This window comes from Capricornis sumatraensis, chromosome 12, assembly GCF_032405125.1.
Source record: "Capricornis sumatraensis isolate serow.1 chromosome 12, serow.2, whole genome shotgun sequence".
Classification (NCBI taxonomy): domain Eukaryota; kingdom Metazoa; phylum Chordata; class Mammalia; order Artiodactyla; family Bovidae; genus Capricornis; species Capricornis sumatraensis.
The window spans coordinates 23,468,273-23,491,573 of NC_091080.1; the positions used below are offsets into that span (position 1 = coordinate 23,468,273).

Genomic DNA, 23,301 nt, shown 5'->3' on the forward strand with positions numbered 1-23,301 from the left:
CTCTAATAAATCTGTAAAGGTGTTGCCGATAATTAACAGATGCTGTTCACGGGAACGTGGAGAAAATCAAGCCAATTATCAAGCTTATATGCAACTGAGAAATCATCCACAATGTTAAGCTGCCAACTGGTATTTGATCAGTTAGGCGACATGGAGGAGAGAAAATCAAAGGTAATTTAGAATTCTATCTCCTGGTATATCAAGAGAGGCAGTGGGAGTGGCAGGGAGACACAAAGACCCTTTCCAGGAGCGTCTCTCTGGACTGCTTCCGTTTCTGCCTCCCAGGAGGGAGTGAAGCAAGCAGGGTTCCTTGGGACAAAGCCGGAACGCTTTGCATGTCCTGTTCAGCAAAGAAGAGGATGGCCCTGCACAGGGGTAGGCGGCAGGGCTAGGGGAGCAGGATCAGACACGGCAGGAAGCCTGATGCATCAGTGAGTTGCTGACCCCCATGTACTAATGCCAGATTTGGTAGGTCTGGATTTATCTAGCGTCAAGCCACCCGCCCTTCTTTTAACATTTCTCCTAGTAGGTCTGGTTTTGTGTGAAGCCAAAAAAGTAAACAATTCATAGGCAGATCATTCCCACATCTGAATTGTGCTTTATGGATTCCAGTGAGTATTTCAGAACACCCATCTTGGATAGTTCATCACTGATTTCTGGGACTCTTTCCTCCTGAAAATCAACCCTGACATGGGTCCTGAGTCAGCGTCTGCAAGAGCCTGAGATGAGCTCCTGTTGGTTTTCTGACCCCCTCTCCCCAACACTGAAGAGAAACCCCACCTCCTCCTTATCCATCATCCTGGGCAGAGGAACAGAATTGTATCAGTCACCGGCCACATTCTCCGAATTTGTGAACAAAATAAAAAATGTCCTTCTTCATAATAAATTGCACTAGCGTTTTAAGTGTCCCATTATTGTGAAGTCACTCAGTATTCACCATAATAACAGTGATAATAAAGAATTCATTTGGTATGCATGTGGATGCTACAGCTAGCGCCATTGGTATTCAGCTGTAATTTAGCATTAGTTAATGGGCACTTAAAATGCTACCCAGATGATTGATTCCCCAGCACTTTGTGGTTCCTCAAACTCTACATAAAACACTTATTTTCAAAGTGTGAGCCAAAGTCGTTAAATAAATAAACCTTACCTTCTATAAGTTTGGGATATGGAAAGAGGGGGTTATCATTTAGAGAGCTTTAATATTAACATGCTAGAGATGGAGAAGCATCCAAATGAAAGACATTCTCTCGTTAAATTAAAAAAAAAAAGAAGAAGCAAACAAAGACAGTATACTTACTTTCAAATTACAGGTTCAAAGCGTACACTACACTGCAGGGTTAAAAATAACAGCTGGACGAGCAATGACTCAAGACACATTCCGGTTCTTCTAAGTGGCAGGGAAGGTCGAGGTCTGAGCTCTTGCCTTGGGGTAGATACTCACACTTCACACATGCACTGATGTAGAAAGGTGGACAGTGCTAGCTGGGACATTCACTACCTGGGGACATCTGCTCTGGGGAGGGATCTGACGGGCCCCATCGGCTGGCACAGGGGACTATAGCACTGCCTAAGATGAGAAGATGCGGATGAAAGGCACACTTGCCATTTCTAGCCAAGGGGCAAATGGTAACCATGGCGCCGCAGTAAAGACCAGTTTTCTATTTTACATTACACTTTTTTCGGCACGATGATTACGCCGAGGGCTTATTTCTGAGCTCTTTACTATGAATGGGAGAGATGCTTTTCTCTGCAGGAAAGAAAAGCTCTCCGTCCTCCAGGCATCAGGTCAGCTGCTTTTATGGACCAGGGGACCAATCTGAGCTGGATGTGGGGCTGACAGTGAGACAGGATCCGGGCCGGTGGACTGCCCGCTGTAACAGAAACCATCATGGCTGCAGCCACACTCTTCCCTGGCAATCCAGCTGTGTGACGGTGGTTAGAAAGTAATAATAAAATCACCAACCTCAGAGTGCTTTCGCCAAATGTCTATGTTCTTGCGCTGAGCTTTCGAGAAATGGTCCCAAGCTTTTTGTCTGGTAGAAGCGTTGAAAACGGCCACAATCTGCTCAACTTTGGTGAACAAGGAAGTCAAACAAGACAAGTAATTTATGTTGTGATCACTCCAGGGAAGCAAAGCAAAGGCACTCAGAGTCTATAGGTGATGTCACAGTAGAAATGACATCATCCATATCCATCCAACTTGTGCCTTTTTGTACTTACATGTTAGCAAGGTTGGGGAGGTCTCCCTTCAAGTCTGTCTCCACAACTTTAGGTTAACACAAGTTCTAAATATGGCTGGGGAAAGGGCACGGACATTGGCACCCAAGCCTTCTTTAGCTCGTGTCTAAAAACATGCCTTGGTGGATCTGTCGACGCAGATCTATAGGTATCCAGGCACTGGTGGTGGCATACAGACACAGATCTAAGATCCAGGAGCGCCTGGGGTGGGGGCTGAGAAGTGAAGCCGGGCTGGAGTGGCTGAACGAGCAAGAGCCAAACATCCGCCTTTCCCTCTGCTGGCCTCCATCTCAAGGGCCCTGTGGCCACCCTCTGAAGACATTACCGTGTCCAAGTTCCAAGGCAGGGCAGTGAGTAGTGGTCTCAAGGCCATTTTTACTCATTGGTCCCCCTTTCTCCCCTGTGGCACCCACTGCAGCCAGCCCTCCAGCCCTCCGGCAGTAAACAGGAGCCATCGCCTCCACTTCAAGACAGACCGAGGCTCTCACCCAACCAGCAGCACACTGCATGCAGGTCTTAACGCAACACCATACGGTGCCCTCCATGATTTCAGCACGGCCATGGACCATTCTCGGTGACTCCGTTTTCACTTTCATAACGCTCCCCTCCCCGCTCAGGCTCCCAACACCTTGAAGTCCTATTTCTATCACTTTGACTTAACGTAGCACTTCTGTGGCTTCCAGGCGAGGTCCTATGTCCAGGTCAGTGCTGAGGGGTGGTGAACAAAGCTCTCCAGGGAAAGGAAAGGACCCTTAGCAGTGCAGCTCAGAGGTGGGGCCAACCGACTGCAGATTTAATTTTGCTCAAGCACGGGATTAAGGAAATCGTGGCACTGAATGAACTGTATGATTAAACCTGAACTTCTAAACATTTAGGAAATGTTAGGAAAGCACAGGTAAAATGAGCTTCTTATGGATGCTAACGCTCTACTTAACATAAATCTTTCTTAAGTGATTTCCCAGGGCTCTATTATAAAAAAGGACATCAAAGCTCTTCCAAATCTTCCAGGTGTCCAAAGAATGTCAAAGAGAAATAGAATAATGCCCGCAGAAGAGCAGCACCTGGTGCCCCGATTTCAAAAGTGAGCCCACAAAACAAACAAGTGTGTGATGGAGTAGAGGAAGAAAGCGGATCTCCTTCACTGACTACATGGTGCTGGCTAAGTCGCTGCAGTCATGTCCGACTCTTCACAACCCTATGAACTGTAGCCCACCAGGCTCCTCTATCCATGGGGATTTTCTAAGCCAAGATTACTGGAGTGGGTTGCCATGCCTTCCTCCAGGGGATCTTCCCAACCCAGGGATCGAACCTGCGTCTCTCATGTCTCCTGCATTGGCAGGTGGGTTCTTCACAACTGAGTCAGCCAGGAAGCCCTACTACACGGTAAATATCTTCTAATATTAACGAGCAACTTACTTCTCACTCTGTGGGTGATTTTCACAGGGGCTCTCCCGTGGACTGTCTTCTGCCTCAAGGGAATCCCAACTCCGAACCTCCTTATCAAACTTCATCCTCTGGTCACCTGATGATTTTGTTGCGCTTACTTGGAACAGGAGGATCTGTGGCCAGCTAAGCTCTCCCCGACCTGGAGTACACTCAGTTCCCCTCTCCCACCTCACGTAGAGGAAGGAACACTGCCAGGCCAGTCCCGCCAAGCCACCCCCAGTGCGGACCTTCCCCTGACCACCCACCCCCAGGGCTCCGCTCAACTGCGTGGCTGGTGGAGAACTGGTTTGGCTCCCGCCACCTAGGTTTCCTGTTGCTTTGTCTGTGGGGAGGCTGCAACAATCTGGGGCTTCAATCTGCCTGCTGCACGGGCAACACAGAGCGGCCGGCCCAAAAGGCCACAGTGGGATCCACCGTCTGATGAGAGTATCTGTCTGGGGTGGTGATCGTGGGATTGTTAGGGAGTAAAGGTTTCCATTGCTTTTAATAGTAGAACTCTAACCAGCATCACGGTTAGATGACGGTGTCCTGAATGGTGGGTGTCCTGACACCAGGCCTGAGGACAAAGCACAGGACGGGTTGAGACTGAGTATCTGGGGGGCGGTGAAAGTCAACATTCTGCCACCAGTCAGGGAAGGCTGTTAATAGAGGGGATACATAACAGTGAAAATTGTGAGGTCACACATATGTGTGTGGAGTGGCAGGAAAGTAAGAGGGATCATTAATGCACATGGAGGCGTACAGAAGGCAAGGCACGTAGAACAAAGATTGCACAGGTTCAAGGGTAAAAACAGATGTCCCGGTATCTACTGAAGCCCAGTACTCTTGAAGATATTCACTGTTTGAGGTGAAGTGCCTCAATTATTTAGAACACGGTATTACCACATCCCAGGGCATAAGTTCAATTCGTTCATTCATTCACCAAACATAGAAGATCCTCCGAATGACCAAGCATTTGACTGATTGTTAGAAACACACGATTAAGACAAAGCTCATGCCCTTGATGAGATCACTGTCTCTAGGGAGAAATAAAGACAAGCAGGTAATTACCCTACACAAGAGCAGTACTGATGACAGCTACCAGTCCATTCTAAAGCAGATCAGCCCTGGGTGTTCTTGGAAGGAATGATGCTAAAGCTGAAACTCCAGTACTTTGGCCACCTCATGTGAAGAGCTGACTCATTGGAAAAGACTCTGATGCTGGGAGGGATTGGGGGCAGGAGGAGAAGGGGACGACAGAGGATGAGATGGCTGGATGGCATCACCGACTCGATGGACATGAGTTTGAGTGAACTCCGGGAGTTGGTGATAGACAGGGAGGCCTGGTGTGCTGCAATTCATGGGGTCGCAAAGAGTCGGACACAACTGAGCAACTGAACTGAACTGATAGGGACACAGAAACTAACTCGGTTAGGTGGGAATCAGGTGGAACATCCCCAAAGAAGGCCACATCTGCTAAGTCTTAAATGATGAATCAATGGCTTGCCCAGTAGAGAAGGCAGGGGCAGCTGGTTCAAAGGCGGGCATGGAGCTGTGAAAGGGCTTTGTGTGAAAGTAGCTGGTGGGGATGGGGCTGAATCTGGGTGAGAATGACTCAGGAGGGACTGTGTATGTTATAAGCCAGAGCCAGAGGAGACACCGTCAAGTAGGATTTGTTGGGGAGAGATGATGAAGGTTGGATTAACACAGGGCACTGGGTGGAGAGAGGAGCAAGGAGGCAATAGGACACAGTGGCTGACTTGCTGTAAGGCTGGAGAGAAGAGAGAACAGAATGACTCAAGCTTGGGAAGTACACCAGAGACCAAGAGGATGAGCACAGTGGAGGTCTGCAAAAGGAGATCAGGAGTTGACTTCTGGACAGGCTGAATCTGAGATACCGGAAGGTCATCCAGATGGAGCCAAAACATTCACACACATCAGAGGTGCAGGAACAAAAGTCAGAATTCAGAGATTTATCTTGAATTTTCTGGGCCATTTTCAAGTTCATGTAATTAATTGTATTCTGTTCAATAGCACATTAACAAAAATGATTATCTTTATTTCTTATTAAGTTTTATACTCCCTAACCCGCCCCACATATTAACAAGTTAAAGAAACCTCAAAACCAAAATCCCCAAACTGGGTAACTTGGCTTAGGTTTAAAAAATAACTCACACAGTATTTCTGAGGTCCAGCTGACTCCTTTCATTTCGGTGCAGACTACCCCTGAACCAGATGTGTCTTTCAAATGAAAAGTGCATGAAAGGACTCAGAAGAATGCTAGGCTTGGCGTAAATTCATCCTCATTAGGGAAACACTGTCTCAAAGAGTATGCCCTCATGGATGGGATTCCAAGACAGCGTATTTTTAAATTCATAAATCAGGACGACTGCTAGGATTGATGTCGCAGGGAAAGATCATTCAGTCTTCATCGTCTCCAGCAGGACACACCAAAGAGCAAGCTGGTGAATTCGACTACCACTCACCGCTTCCCCAGAATGATTTACACACATATTCTATACAAGGCAAAACTACAAGTAGTTGCTAACGTGGGATCTTCAACACTCTGCTTCAGTGCTGAGAGAGAGAAACAGTACACAAGATGGTGCTGGGCTGCGTTCACAAAGACAGCGTGCAGAAGTTGAGCTGTGAGCAGAATAAAGTCACGTCAACCCCCACGGGGCCGTCACCACCCAGGGGTCTGCAGAGTGGTGGCTGGAGGCCCCACACCAGCTTACAGCGGTTAGAATACTTCAGCATTCTGGAAGCATTATCAACAGAAAGAGCTCTCAGTAAGAGAGTTAGTATGTATTCTTCATACTTTGCAAATCCTCCCTCCCATTCTATGTATTCAGTCCAGCTCAGCCGCTCTGTCGTGTCCGACTCTTTGCAGCCCCATGGACGGCAGCACGCCAGACTTCTCTGTACATCACCAACTCCCGGAGCTTGCTCAAGCTCATGTCCATTGAGTCGGTGATGCCATGGGTTTCTACGTAGTTAGTTAGTTCAGTTCAGTCGCTCAGTCGTGTCCGACAAATTAAAAGTGACGGCCATAAAAGGAAATGAAGTGGGGTCATTTGTGGTGGATGTGGATGGACCAGAGTCTGTCATACAGGGTGAAGTAGGTCAGAGAGGGAAAAGCACATATGTGATATATTATTATAATGCATATATGTGAAATCTAGAAAAATGGTACAGAGGAGCCTGTCTGCAGGGCAGGAATAGACACGCAGAGAACAGACGATGGGGACACAGAGGGGCAAGGGAGGGTGAGACGAACTGGGGCAGGAGGACTGACATGTATACGCTGCTACACGTGAAGAAGCTAGCTAGTGGAAAGCTGCCGCAGAGCGCCGGGAGCTCAGCTCGGGGCTCTGCGGTGACCTGGAGCGGGGGATGCGGGCGGGAAGGAAGTCCAAGAGGGAGCGCGTATCTGGGTACATAGAAATGATTCACTTCCTTGTACAGCAGAAACGAACACAACACTGTAAGGAAATTACGTGTGTGCATGCTCAGAGGTGTCAGGCTCTCTGCAGCCCATCAGGCTCCTCTGCCCACGGAATCTTCCAGGCAAAAATACTGGAGTTGGGTGCCATTTCCTGCTCCACGGGATCCTCCTGACCCAGGGATCTAACCCCAAAGCAATTATCCTCAAAAAAAGAATGAGAGAGACTGCTTTTTGTCAAAAGGATGCCTGAACATCCATCTTCAGGGGTGACAGTTGGGTCCCCGAGGATACATCTGGCAGGTGTAAAGGAACATAAGGGAAGGATGAGAAGAGGAAACGGCTCATCGCCCTTTGAAGAAACCTCTTGCGAAAGGAAAAACTGAAGTATACTAAACTTGGTGAAGTTTATTTCAGCAAAAGTGGATTCCAACCAAGCAGCAGGGAACCAGAAGCGGCCAGGAGTGCTCCGCTGGCGGAGACGGGGCGGGGTGGGGGGACTCACCGGGAGCAGGCAGAGGCTGAGCAAGGACAGTGTGAGTGTGAGTGTGAGTGTGTGTGAGTGAGTGAGTGTGTGTGTGTGTGTGCACTCAGTGGTGTCTGGCTTTTTGCAATCCCCTGGACTGTAGCCCCGCCAGGCTCCTCTGTCCATGGATTTTCTGGACAAGAACATTGGAGTGGGTTGCTATTTCCAATCCAGGGCACCCTCCTGCCTCAGTGATCAAACCCACGTCTCTTGCAAGTCCTGCACTGGCAGGTGAAGTCTTTGCTGCTGTGCCACTGGGAAGCCCAACAGAACACCTTACTAGTGATTATCCGTTCTCTTATACACGTAACAGGCACACATACTTGTTAGGATTTTTTTTTTAAAATTCTGAAGAATTTAGCACATAGGCGTGCATGTTGAGTGTTTAAGAGAACTGAACAGTCTACTAGTGAATGACTGTTCATTCCCTTATATACATAACATGCACATGTATGTGTATAAATTCCTCAGAACTTCAAAAAAAATCCTAAGACTAAGTAATTTAATACATTTTCCCAGTATTTCTCCCCCACTTCAAACTGTTTGGACATGTGTTGACTTCAGAACAGACTTCTTACATGAGAGAGAACTTTACAAATTCTCTTGAGAAGCACTTGACTTCAGTCTTCTCAGAAAAGACAAGCTCAGAACAGGGCATTCTGGGTAAACACCCAGGAACAGATCCCACTCCAATACGCTTTTGGGGAAGGAGCCAGGCACCAGACTTCTGGGCTGCCCCAGGTTCCTGATTTTTGAGCTCTGGACAGAAAAGCATTGGAAGCAGTCAAAGAGAAAGGTTAAGCTCCTCCTGAGAACAAACACAGACCTCCTCCACATCCTCCTGAGCTTATGTCTGAGTCTCTGAACCTCCTGCATCTTCTGTTCCTGCCAAACAGCTGTGACAGAACCTCCCATCCATTTGGTGGTGGTGGTTTAATTGCTGTCTGTGTCTGACTCTTGGGGCCCCATGGACTGTAGCTTGCCAGGCTCCTCTGTCCATGGAATTCTGCAGGCAAGAATACTGGAGCGAGTTGCCATTCCCTTCTCCAGGGGATGTTCCCAACCCAGGGATCAAACTCAGCTCTCCTGCACTGCAAGCGGATTTTGACTGAGCCCCTAGGAAAAGGCAGATACCTGGAGAAATTGATGAAGTCCTCACAGGCAGGCAGCCTGCTTACATAGAGCACCTCAAATAAATCTTCCAGGCAGAATGTTTGTTCTTAAAACTTATCTAGGTTCCTGACAGAACCTTAAACTCTGTGGGGTTCAGAGGAAATTTTATTTCCCTTTAAGGGCTAACATTTTCCCAAATTCTCTGTGAATGGCTCTGAGAGATTTTCAAAGGCATGTAACCAGTGAAAGAGGGGAGTTTCCCCACCCTGGCTCATCAGTGCTGTAATTAAATACTAAAAGCTGGGGTGGGATGGATGAGCCTTGGTGGATTGAAGAATTAGAACAGAGAAGGAGTAAGTGATCCAGGGCTTCTGGGATGCCCAGAGGAGCGAGACAAAGCCAGAGGGAGGAGCAGTTAGTGTCGAACACAACAGGGGAGGCTGCTAGAGCGGCTCCCAGAGATTCCTGCGCCCTTGCTCTGGTTCTGGGTCCTCAGCTCAGGAGCCAGTCAGTCTGGCGGGAAGCCCAGGAAACAGAATTAACTCGGCCAAACCCATACATTAAGGAGGCATGGGCTGGAATTTCAAGTCGAGGAGGAAAAACGGCCTTCTGGGGTTCTGTCTTGAGACAAGTCAAAGGAATCATGCTGTGTAACCCTGTGAAATCCATGACAGCCTTGTTACAAAGTGAAAGGGTTAGTCGCTCAGTCGTGTCCCACACTTCGTGACCCCATGGACTGTAGTCCATGGAATTCTCCAGGCAAGAATACCGGCGTGGGTTGCCATTCCCTTATTCCGGGGATCTTCCCGACCCAGGGATCCAACTCGGGGCTTCTGCAATGTGGGTGCGTGCTAGGCCACTTCAGTCATGTCTGACTCTCTGCGACCCTCTGGACCATAGCCCGCCAGGCTCCTCTGTCCGTGGGATTTCCCAGGCAAGAACACTGGAGTGGGTTGCCATTTCCCTCTCCAGGGGATCCACCTGACCCAGGGATCAAACTCATGTCTCTTACATCTCCTGCTCTGCAGGCAGATTCTTTACCATCTGAGCCACCTGCGGCCAAAACATCACCAGCAGGTGCCACGGTTCTGAACTTCCTGACTGGATGAGGTAAAAAAAAATCTGATTTTGAGGGGGAATGGGATGGGGCTAGGAAGAAACACATGCTAATCAAACTGTAAAAAAAAAGAAAAAAAGGAAAAAGAAAAGGGTCCTTTTAGCAAATTTTAAGCAAGCAGGAAATGGTGACACTCTTCAAATAAATGCTAGGACATTGGACAGTGACTTTTTAAGCTTTGTATAAATCCCACTACATTTCAGAGAACTGTAGATGCCTTTATTTAATGCATCTATTCAAAGATTCAGGGAAGTAACATAAGAAAAATCCATGTGACTATTATAATTTTAATGGTCCCTTACAATATATAGCACTCATTAGGCTTTTTAAGATCCAATAAATCACCCTGTCTAGATTATCCCTTTGGACTAAATGAAAGTAATATATGTATATATGAAAAAAGGAATAAATTGAAGTCAAGGTCTATCTTCCCATCCTGACTACTTCCCACCCAGTGTCTCTTTTTATTTCTTTACTTATATTTTTAAACTGGAGGATAATGCTTTACAACGTTGTGTTAGTTTCTGCTGTATGACAAAGTGAATCAATTATGTGTATACATATACAGCCTCCTGCTTGAACCTCCCTCCATCCCTCTCCTCTAGGTCATCACAGAGCATGCGGCTGAGCTCTCTGTGCCGTTCAGCACGTTCTGTGTCTCTCTTTCAACTACTGTTAAGAGCCTATCTCTCCTGAGAAAATGCTATATGCAGAGTACACACTGTGTATTTTTCTATCTGCAACCTTTCTAAACTTACATAGAAGTGCTATTATATACACTGTGCTATATCTGAGCTTCCCTGCCTGCAATGCAGGAGACCGGCATTCGATCCCTGGATTGGGAAGATCCCCTGGAGAAGGGAATGGCAGCCCACTTCCAGTATTCTTGCCTGGAGAATTCCACAGGGTCGTGTTTGGAAATCTAGCCTTATGTGCATAATTAACAAGGCCGCAGTGGACACCCTCAAACCTATTTTCTGGCACATTCTTATGTAAATATCTTTATAAGAGATTCCTAGCAGTGGGAAAAAGATAAAGAGCATCTGAATTTTTAAGTGCTATCACCAAGTTTCATTACAATTTTCTGCCCACTAAGTGTTTTTCAGATTCTTTCTCTATCCCATGTCAACAGCTGGTCATCACATGTTTAAATTCTGCCATTCCTGATCAATGAGAAAAGGCTTGAAGGACGTAATGGCCGGTGCTCTGAATCTGAGCCATCTACGTTTGCAGTTTCCATCATGAATCACAGAAAGATGCCTACAGATTCATCAAAGCGGCCCCTCTGTCGGCAGTTGGCTTGTCTATCATTCATCAGGAAGGCGAGAGATACAGTTTCCGGGTGTCCCTTCTTCTTTGTGACCTTCAAAATAGCGACCCTGCTTTCCTCTGGGTCACCATCAACTCCATGAGTGGTGCCAGGAAAATCAGGCAACAGTTGTTGGCTATTTCTACTTTCTTAGACTTAATTGGGCAGACACTACACTTGATTTCAAACAGTGGTTTTCAAAATGTGGATCCTGGACCAGTACCATAAGCATCACTTGAAAACTTATTAAAATGCAAGGAGCCCCTACACTTACTGATTAGAAACTCTAGGGGTGGGGTCCAGCAAATTATTCTTCGGAAAAACATTCTCCCAGTTTTACTGAGATATAATTGACATTGTGTAAATTTAAGGTGTACCACATAATGATTTGCTATAGGCAGATATTGTGAAATGATTACCCTAAGGTTACTTAACATCTATCATCTCACCTGGGTACCATATTTTTTTCTTGTGATGGAAAATATTTAAGATTTACTGTCTTAGCACCTTTCAAGTATGCATTACAGTATTGTTAACTATCGCTGCCATGCTGTACATTTCATCCCCGGGAATTATTTATAACCAGAAGTTTGTTCCTTCGGACTGCCTTCACCACTTTCCTGCACCTCCACCCTCTGCCTCTGGCAACCACCAGTCCAGACGCTCTTTTCTAAGGTCTCCAGATCATACTCACACATAATAAAAGTTTGAGAATCTCCGATTTAAAAATATTATCTCATTAAAATTTCCCAACAGCTCTCCATGTATTGAATGCTATGGTTTTTCTAGTAGTCATGTATGGATGTGAGAGTTGGACCATAGAGAAGGCTGAGCACAAAAGAATTGATGCTTTCAAACTGCAGTGTTGGAGAAGACTCTTGAGAGTCCCTTGGACAGCAAGGAGACCAAACCAGTCCATCCTAAAGGAAATCAAGCCTGAATATTCACTGGAAGGACTTGATGCTGAAACTGAAGCTCCAAAGCTTTGGCCCCCTGATGTGAGGAGCCGACTCGCTGGCAAAGACTCTGATGATGGTAAAGACTGAGGGCAGGAAGAGAAGGGGGCAACGGAGGATGAGGTGGTTGGATGGCATCATCGACTCAATGGACCTGAGTCTGAGCAGACTCTGGGAGACAGTGAAGTATAGAGAAGCCTGGTGTGCTGCAGTCCATGGGGTTGCAAAGAGTTGGATATGACTGAGCGATGAACAACCATAACTCTCTGAGGCAAGAGTTATCGTTATGCCTGTTTCACTGACAAAGAAGCTGAGATTCACAGAGAGGTGTCATTACCAGTCACATACTTGGCAAGTGGTAAAGCTGGGAATGGAAATAGCGTCTGGGCCACTTCACATCATGCATTTATAACCATTTGTACGTGGATCTCTACTATGAGCCCAAGTCTTACGAACACTGGGGAACGCTAGACCTTTTACAAGGCACCAAAGACAAAAAACGCCAAAGATGCTGCTGGTCCTCACAGTATGAGAACTGCTGGAAAGGAGGTGGCAAAAAACGTCAAAGGAGGTGGAAATGACTTTAACAACAGCTGGAGAAAAGCTTTAAGTAAGTAGAATTTTCTAACACAAAAAAGCCAAATATTTGCGTTTATGTATAATAAAGGACAGAAATATATGAACCTAATAGAAACAGAAGATATTAAGAAGAGGTGGCAAGAATATACAGAAGAACTATACAAAAAAGAACTTAATGACCCAGATAACCACGATGGTGTGATCACTCACCTAGAGCCAGACATCCTGCAGTCTGACGTCTAACAGGCCTTAGGAAGCATCACGACGAGAACAAAGCTACTGGAGGTGATGGAATTCCAGCTGATCTGGATTCCAGCTATTTCCAATCCTGAAAGATGATGCTGTGAAAGTGCTGCATTCAGTGTGCCAGCAAATTTGGAAAACTCAGCAGTGGCCACAGCACTGGAAAAGGTCAGTTTTCATTCCAATCCCAAAGAAAGGCAATGCCAAAGAATGCTCAAACTACCGCACAATTGCACTCATCTCACATGCTAGTAAAGTAATGCTCAAAATTCTCCAAGCCAGGCTTCAACAGTATGTGAACCAAAAGCATCCAGATGGTCAAGCTGGATTTAGAAAAGGCAGAGGAACCAGAGATCAAATTGCCAACATCCGCTGGATCACAGAAAAAGCAAGACAATCCCAGGAAAACATGTACTTCTGCTTCATTTACTATGCTAAAGCCTTTAACTCTGTGGATCACAATATAATGTGGAAGATTCTTAAAGAGATGGGAATATCAGACCACCTGACCTGCCTGATGAGAAACCTGTACTCAGGTCAAGAAACAACAGTTAGAACTGGGCATGGAATGATAGACTGGTTCCAAATTGGGAAAGGAGTACGTCAAGGCTGTATATTGTCACCCTGCTTATTGAACTTATATGCAGAGTACATCATGAGAAATGCTGGGCTGGAGGAAGCACAAGTTGGAATCAAGATTGCCAGAAGAAATATCAATAACCTCAGATATGCAGATGACACCACCCTTGTGGCAGAAAGTGAAGAACTAAAGAGCCTCCTGATGAAAGTGAAGGAGGAGAGTGACAAAGCTGGCTTGAAACTCAACATTCAACCAACAAAGATCATGGCATTTGGTCCCATCATTTCATGGCAAAATAGATGGGGAAACAATGGAAATAGTGACAGACTTTATTTTCTTGGGCTCCAAAATCACTGTGGACAGTGACTTCAGCCATGAAATTAAAAGATGCTTGCTCCTTTGAAGAAAAGCTCTGACAAACCTAGACAGCATATTAAAAAAGCAGATACATTACTTTGCCGGCAAAGATCTAACCAGTCCAAACTATGGTTTTTCCAGTAGTCATGTATGGATTTGAGAAGGACTGATGCTGAAGCTGAAGCTCCAATACTTCAGTGACCTGATGTGAAGAACTAAGTCATTAGTTCTTTCTAAGTCATTAGAAAAGCCTCTGTTGCTAGGAAAGATTGAAGGCAGGAGGAGAAGGGGACGACAAAGGATGAGATGGTTGGATGGCACCACCGACTCAATGGACATGAGTTTTAGCAAACTCCAGGAGTTGGTGACGGACAGGGAGGCCTGGCGTGCTGTGGTCCATGGGGTGGCAAAGAGTCAGACATGACTGAGCGACCGAACAATGATGGGGCAAGAAATTGCATTGAGCCCTTTCCAATATAAAAGACACCAAGAAAGAGTCTCAGAGTTTGGAAAGAGGGCCCCTGCTCACCTGTCTGCCAGACTGCAAGCTCAAGGGAAAGCTCAAGGCGGGGCTGGGTGAGAGCTTTTAGGGGTCTAGGAGTGGCAGAGGGCTTTGGGGCATCCTGGGAGGGTGGGGAGGGGCAGCGAGCCTGCGTGGCTGAGGCTGCGGCTCCACCTCTCAGCAGCCGCGCAGCCTACAGAAACCTCCCCCGGTTTGAATCCCTCGGTCAATAGAGGTGGACCACTCAGCCCCATGCATCCTTCCTACCCCTGCCGTCCCACCACACAGAGGCCCGCAAACTTCTTGCGAAGGGACAGATGGCTTCTCAGTTCACACGCCGGCCTGCTCGAGCGGGGCAGGCCCACCTGAGCCGCCTGGCCCCTCCAACAGCGCTCTCCCACCGTCTGTGGCCATGCTCTCACCAGCCTGACGGGACGGTGTCCTTTCTTTGAGCACACACACTAACCTGCACTCCCTTCTCAGTTGCACGGAAAGTTGCACGGCCTTCAAGGAACTTTCCTGGCCCCTCACTTTCCCTCAGATGTAATGTGAAGGTCCTGTGGCTTTAAAAGGTCTTTAGTAAAAGATATTTCTTTTAAACATTTGATCAATGGAACAAACTAGAAAGCCCAGAGATAAATCCACACACATATGGACAACTTATCTTTGACAAAGGAGGCAAGAATATACAATGGAGTAAAGACAATCTCTTTAACAAGTGGTGCTGGGAAAACTGGTCAACCACTTGTAAAAGAATGAAACTAGATCACTTTCTAACACCGCACACAAAAATAAACTCAAAATGGATTAAAGATCTAAATGTAAGACCAGAAACTATAAAACTCCTAGAGGAGAATATAGGCAAAACACTCTCAGACATAAATCACAGCAGGATCCTCTATGATCCACCTCCCAGAATTCTGGAAATAAAAGCAAAAATAAACAAATGGGATCTAATTAAAATTAAAAGCTTCTGCACAACAAAGGAAAATATAAGCAAGGTGAAAAGACAGCCTTCTGAATGGGAGAAAATAATAGCAAATGAAGCAACTGACAAACAACTAATCTCAAAAATATACAAGCAACTTATGCAGCTCAATTCCAGAAAAATAAACGACCCAATCAAAAAATGGGCCAAAGAACTAAATAGACATTTCTCCAAAGAAGACATACGGATGGCTAACAAACACATGAAAAGATGCTCAACATCACTCATTATCAGAGAAATGCAAATCAAAACCACAATGAGGTACCACTTCACACCAGTCAGAATGGCTACGATCCAAAAATCTGCAAGCAATAAATGCTGGAGAGGGTGTGGAGAAAAGGGAACCCTCCTACACTGTTGGTGGGAATGCAAACTAGTACAGCCACTATGGAGAACAGTGTGGAGATTCCTTAAAAAATTGCAAATAGAACTACCTTATGACCGAGCAATCCCACTGCTGGGCATACACACCGAGGAAACCAGAATTGAAAGAGACACATGTACCCCAATGTTCATCGCAGCACTGTTTATAATAGCCAGGACATGGAAACAACCTAGATGTCCATCAGCAGATGAATGGATAAGAAAGCTGTGGTACATGTACACAATGGAGTATTACTCAGCCGTTAAAAAGAATTCATTTGAATCAGTTCTGATGAGATGGATGAAACTGGAGCCGATTATACAGAGTGAAGTAAGCCAGAAAGAAAAACACCAATACAGTATACTAACACATATATATGGAATTTAGAAAGATGGCAATGACGACCCTGTATGCAAGACAGGAAAAAAGACACAGCGGTGTATAACGGACTTTTGGACTCAGAGAGAGAGGGAGAGGGTGGGATGATTTGGGAGAATGGCATTCTATCATGTATACTATCATGTAAGAATTGAATCGCCAGTCTATGTCTGACGCAGGATACAGCATGCTTGGGGCTGGTGCATGGGGATGACCCACAGAGATGTTATGGGGAGGGAGGTGGGAGGGGGTTTCATGTTTGGGAACACATGTAAGAATTAAAGATTTTAAAATTAAAAAAAAAAAATTGTGAAACTGAAAAAAAAAAAAAATAAACATTTGATTCTTTCCAAAGTAGCTCAGAGACTGTTTCCTCACAGGAGCACCCCTGTTTCTCCTCCTCTTCCCCTCCCCCTTGTCCTGGGTAGTGGTTTCTTTCCCAGATCCTACAACTGGGCTCAGATCAATGGGGGAAAGCCTTTCATCCTTAGTGCCTGAGAGTTATATATAATATTTCCTTAACTTCTGTGTTTCAACCAACATTTGTATGTTAATTCTTAAAATCCAGCCCTCTAAAATTCTTCATTGTTCCAGAGTGTAACACTTAACGTCTCTCTCATCTTTTGCTATCCTTACATTTTAAAAGAAATGCCAATATCATAGTGTATTACTTAACCAACCATATATATAGGTAGAGGTATGGCTTCTCAGGTGGTACAGTGGTTAAGAATCCACCTGCCAACGCAGGAGACCCGGGTTCTCCAGGCAACCCAGGAAAATGGCAACCCGTTACAGCATTCTTGCCTGTGAACAGAGGAGCCTGGCAGGCTACATGGGGGTCACAAAGTCGGACATGACCGAGTACCATAGAAAGACAGACAGACAGATGGAGGCGATACCAAAAAGGCTCAACTCAGTTCTGGCAAGTTTCTAGAACCTTCTGCTATCTGCTTTGCTGTCCTATGAAACAGAAAACTGTGCTCTTCCTTGACTGGGAAGTTATTACAAAAGATATTGTCTCTGGATATTTTTTCCCCTAGAGCCAAGAGGTTTTTTTTTTTTTTTTTAATGAAACTTTCATTTGCAGCTCTGACAACACTGGCAAATACAGCCATCTGTGTAATTTAGAGGAGAAGCAGAAAACCTGGAGAGCCGCTAAGGCAGTCCTGGGGAACTTTCTTCCCAAGGATGAACAACAGCGATGACCACAGACATGGGAAAACATTTTAACACTTCATAAAATTCTTTTTTTCCAACAGCAGGGACACGGGAGCCAAATTTCCCTTGGTGGAAATTTAAAAATATAAATAAATAAACTGCAAAGTTTGGCTCAGAAGTTCCTAAGGAGGAAATGATTTCAGAGAAAGCCTTTTAGGCGGGAGAAACGTGAACAAGGATGCCAATCTGCCTGAAAGGGGGGCATCGAGGTTTAGAGGGAGATCAGACACCCCTCACATTTCACTCCAGCCCTCTGCGTGCTACCTGGCACTTAATAGGGACCCAGTAAATATCGTGGATGGGTGTCATCACTCATTCAGACGCCGGAGGCTTTTACGATTTCAGTCAAGAAAACAGATGAGGACGTGCCAGAGGAGATGCAAGGTGCAGCCTCTCTGATATGAATTTTGGCCGATCAATAGTCACACATGATCTCAGGGGGCAAACGTGGCTTACAGCTCACAGTGCCACCTGGAGCTGTAACCCCGCAGCAGGGCAGAGTCGGGACAGGCGCGGGGCGGGGGGGGGGGCACCCTCTGATCCTCTGTTCTGTGATCAGCTCAGGAGCCACTGACATCCTGGCTGGGTCCTGGCAGGTGCTGGCTGTGTGCAGACATTCAGGGATGTTCAGGGGCCAAAGCTGTTGATACAACACATGCATGCGTGCATGGTCAGTTGTGCCCGACTTTGTGATGCCGTGGACTGTAGTCCGCCAGCCTCCGCTGTCCACAGGGCTTCCCAGGCAAGAATACTGGAGTGGGTTGCCGTTTCCTACTCCAGGGGATCTTCCTGACCCAGGGATCGAACCCCTTCTGCCCCATCTACTGCACTGGCAGGAGGATTCTTTAGCACTGAGTCACCTGGGAAGCCCGTTGACAGGGTAAGGACAGCGGGATTTTCAGAGTGGGAAGAGAATCCTACGGGATCGTCTGGTCAGACACTTTACCCGTAGAGATGGTGAAACAAGACTCAATGAGCTTCAAGATCTTTCCTAAAGTCACCTGCCTAACTTGCGATCCGGCTGGGACTAGAATCAGGATCTCCTGGTGCCTAGCTGAAAGTCTTCAGCTTCTGTTTCTGAGACCTAAGATGAGATGGATGCCATTCCCTATCATAAAGGCACAAAGCAAATTTGCATGATGGTTCTAACCTTTCCAATTGGCAGGTTAAAACAATATGAATGACAGTTCTATAATACTACTTCTACAAAATTCTCAACTACGGTACCCTCTGTGTATTTCACTTTTAAGGGGAAAGGTATATTAGAGCAAAGTCAGGAGAGATCACGGCTTACCTCAAAATCCAACATTGAGAATGAGTTTTAGGTTAACAGGTTCCATTGCAATTTCCAATCTTCAGTTTCGTCTACCATATCTGATCAACAACCAACACTTGTACTGAGGTGCTTACAAGTATCTCATCTGAAAGTGGTACAGCGAGGTGAGAAAAGAGAACAGCAGATGGCCTCTGTCTTTGGTTAGCCTAAAAGCGCGCTAGAGGGAAAAACCAAACCCCCCAAACCTGATGCTTAGAAAATCATCAAATGCTCAAGTGGACAGTAAACAGCGCCACGGAAGGGAGGAGAGAGGGTGGTGGAGATGTGTAGAAAAGACAGGAAAAGTTCACAGAGGAGGTGTGATAGGAGCTTCGATTTTGATCGGACAGGAGACAGGGAGGAGGTCCAAGCGTGGAGGTGAGAGAGAGGGTTGCGCTAGAGGCAAAGGCTTCCTTTCCTAACCATGTTGTAGCATTTCTATTCGGTGTGATGCTAGCACACTTCTTTACCCCCACCTGCAAACTATAAATTCGTATTTATAACATCCTTCTCTGATCATTTTCAGCTTTCATAAACACACATCACACAAACAAAGTGAACTGTCTGAGAAGCCAAGAGTCTTGGTTTCTAAGCTACCCACAGACTGCTAAATGGTGGGGGCCCAAGAGGTCTGCTCACAGAGCCTCAGTTTCCTCTCCTCTAAAATGAGAAGGTTTGGGCCGACAAGTGTCTGAAGTGCCCTCCAGGTCTGACACTCAACAATTTCTACTTTTCTGTTCTGCTCGTTAATATTTATGGCATGTACTTAAAAAAAAAAAACACAAAACTTTATTTTGTATTGGGGTAGAGCCAGTTAGGGGCTTCCTGGGTAGCTCAGTTAGTAAAGAATCCGCCTGCAATGCAGGAGACCCTGGTTTGATTCCTGAGTTGGGAAGATCCCCTGGAGAAGGGATAGGCTACCCACTCCAGTACTCTTGGGCTTCCCTGGTGGCTCATATGGTGAAGATTCCACCTGCAATGTGGGAAACCTGGGTTCCATTTCTGGGTTGGGGAGATCCCCTGGAGGAGGGCATGGCAACCCACTCCAGTATTCTTGCCTAGAAAATCCCACGGACAGAGGAGCCTGGGGGGCTACAGTCCAAGGGGTCGCCAAGAGTCAGACACAGCTGAGCAACTAAGCACGTGCACAGAGCCAATTAGCAATGGTGTGGCAGTTTCAGCTGAAAGGGAAGGGACTCAGCCACATATACACATGGATCCATTTCCCCCAAACTCCCCTCCCACTCAGGCTGCCACATAACATGGAGCAGAGCTCCCCTGCAAGACAGGCGGCTTCTTTACCGCTGACTCACCAGGGAAGCCCTCCGCGATGGCACATCTTAGCATCACTAGGCCCTTCTCCATCACCATCTGCTTCCTGTTTGCCTCTTCCCCACCTTCCTCACTTCCCCGTCTCCTCTCTCACCGAGAAGTGTGCTGGGAAAGTCCCAGAGTGGCATGATCACGGAGTGTTTAAATTTTCATCAGACGTGTGTGCGTGTTGTAACAAGGCATGCACAATTGATCATCTTGGCATGCATATTAATAATTGAGGGCCGTAGAACATGCTTCCTCAACTTTATAAACAGTTTCTCTCTGAGCTTTGAAATGACAAGCTCTGCTCGTAACTGAAAAACTGAACGCAGGCAGGCAGGCCTATGGGGAGTTTCCTCTGAGGTATTAATGTTTAAAAAGCGAAGAAGATCAAAACCTGAAAGTTCCTCAGTTGGGAAACCAGGAGGAGTTTGGGCCCAATGGGCAGGTTAAGAGATGACATAAAGATGAGAAAAGGATGATGCGAGAACAAAATAACATAAGGATAAGATGATTCACCTGTGCTGAATTGTTTTTTCCCTTTCTTTATATCTAGTAAATGAGAATCTATCCAGCTGGCCTTGAAAGGAAGGGAAAGACCCAGGGGCCCCAGCAGGATAAAGGAGGCTCTCATCTAAACATCTTTGAAAACTGCACATTCAGAGGTGGAAAATGATCCAAAATAGGGGTGGATGCTGTACTCCCAAAACTCTTGGTTGGGTTTGGCTGCTGCCCTTTGACACTCTACACCAGGGCCCACATGGAAACAATTCCCATCGGATTATAGTTACATCTCCCACCCTGGGGTGAAGGCCGGAGACAGGAAGAAAGTCAGAACTTAAATAAATGTTGGAGGAACTGAATAGCAACAAAGCTAGAAGGGAACTGCTGGCCTCTGATGCAGACCTTGAAATGAATCACAACTTTACATTATTATTCATGGCTCTTGATTTTTTCCCCCTTTGAGCAAATGCTATTTGTTCAAATATGAAATCAAGGACAAATGTGATCAGCAAAGCAAGGAGATACACGCATTCAACCCAGCTTAATGGACTAACATTCCATGGAATTTCCCTTTCCCTATTCAACAAAATCTACATAGGCATCCACACTTTTACTGCACTTGGACCTTTGTAAGGTACCTGAATTTTCCTGGAAGTTGTTAGGTGGATACCTCCTTCAATGCCAGGCCAACCCCACTTACTGTAATAAGTTAGCTCAACAATAGACCTGCTCCCAAACTACCTATGAACAACTCCCTGAGACTTGGCTTTCTAATGGACAGGCTCCCATGGAATGCTAGGACAGTTGTGGGGATCTTTTAAGTGGGAGGAAGACACTGCCAAATAACCCAGCAGATTTCCAGCCACTTGAAGCTGAGATGTCACTCTTGAATCTTAGTGCTTTACAATCTTAATCTAATTCTAAAGGAGAAAGCCAAATGGGATTCTCGTGGTGTCTGCCAGGAATATTAAAGCCGACAAATGGGGGGTTTAACTTGTTCTGCTTTTGGAAAATTCGACAAGTATGAAGACTGCTGTGGACTTCAGCAGCTATTACTTTAGAGGCAGCTCTATGGATACCAAACTCAGCCTGCAGCCAGCTGGGGAAGCAGAAAACGTGGTGGAGACTGACAAACATTAACTCCACCAGACCTGAAACAAGATCTATTTCAAAATTCAAAGGTGGAGGAAATGTACACATACCTACCACGTTAGCCAGGTTACCACTACCATTTTCATGATGAATTTCATGTTAGAATCTGGATCCCTTTTGCATCTGGGGAATTGTCATCTTTGTAACAGCACACAGAAATGAATGGAAAATTCTGTTTGTTCAGTGAGCTGTACAATGCTCCTGTTCTATCTCAGAGGTTTAACTCCAGCTGAGGCTCACACTGAAAGGATCTGCCATCTTCAAGTCACCCTCAAGGGTCCTGGCTATTGAGGATTCACTCGAAGGCCTCTCAGGCCTTCCGGCTGAGGTATGTAGCCCTTGGACAGCCCTGGGCGCCGTCAAGTTCACCTGGGCTTTTCACCATCTCTGTTGGCTGCCGAAATACTTCCAGGATCAAATTATGGGGTTAAGGAGGAATCTCTCAAACAGTAACAGGGAGATGGGGAATGCACAGGCTGTCAGACAGTGACAAGTGGGAGATGTCAGTGCAAACTTTGGTGTTTATTTTGCTACCTCAGCTCTCCTTATATCCTCTGGCCTGCGACCAAGTCTGGTAAAATACAGCAATGTCCAACAAAAGCATAGCTGGTGAGCTCTTTGTTCAATTTGTTTGATTACACATGCAAGGTGAAAACTCTACAGACAGGCTGACAAGCTCTTCTAGGAGGTTCCTGGAAACGTCTTAGCTCACTGTTTCAGGCTTACTTCCTGTCTTCCTTCCAATGTACTCATTCATTCACTCACTCACTCACCCATGGAATATTTCTTGCGTATTTCCACATCCCAGGCGCCTGATATAGATCGGTGACTAACAGACACATGTCTTTCCCTTTGTGGCGCTTATAATAATCATCATAACCAGACAAATTATTAAATTATACCCATTTGGATGGGCTTCCCAGGTGGTGCTAGTGGTAAAGAACCTAACCACCAACACAGGAGACATAAGAGATGCAGGTTCCATCACTGGGTCGTGAATATCCCCCTGAGGAGGGCATGGCAACCCACTCCAGTATTCTTACCTGGTGAATCCCATGGACAGAGGAGCCTGGTAGGCTACAGTCCACGGAGTCACAAAGGGCCAGACACGACTGAAGTGACTTAGCATGCACCCATTTGGATAAGTGCTCTGAGGGACTGATGAAATATGAATGGTGAGCCTGTTAGGAGAGGGGAGATCAGGAAGGCCTCTCTGATAGGATGGCCTTACAGCCAGGACTGAAAAGATGAGAAGGATTCAAGATTGCAGATTGCAAGGACAAGAACATCAGACAGAAGAACGGATGTGTAGAGGCTCAGAGATGGGAGGTAGCTTTGATGGGCTCAGCAGGAAAAAGGCCAATGGAGATGACACCTCGTGAGTCGAGCGAAAGCTGACGCAGAAGAGGCAAGCACAGTGAGCTTGAGGCTTGGGAAGATGAATGTTATTTTAAGTGCAATGGGAATCTACTCAAGGGATTTCAGTGGAGAAGATGTGCTCTGAATTATGTCAGATGATGTGTGAAAAACAGATTGAGCTGGAGTAAGGTGGAAAGGGAAGAATCACACATGGCAGAAACTGCAAAATGTCTGCCGGCAGCCATTCTCCCCTCCTTCCTTACCTGAACTCCAGTTTTATTCTGGAGGGCAATGGGTCCAGTCAAGAGTCTATTTC

The 23,301-nt window shown here is 46.2% G+C and overlaps 1 protein-coding gene across 1 annotated transcript in view; it reads right to left on the reverse strand.

The window, feature by feature from the left end:
* The window catches only part of ENOX1 (ecto-NOX disulfide-thiol exchanger 1), a 246,523-nt gene that overhangs the window by 136,100 nt on the left and 87,122 nt on the right, over positions 1-23,301 (reverse strand). Inside the window, exon 7 of the mRNA XM_068984510.1 lies at positions 1,967-2,073. Coding sequence (XP_068840611.1) covers positions 1,967-2,073 — 107 coding nt within the window. The remainder of the gene's footprint in view (positions 1-1,966; positions 2,074-23,301) is intronic.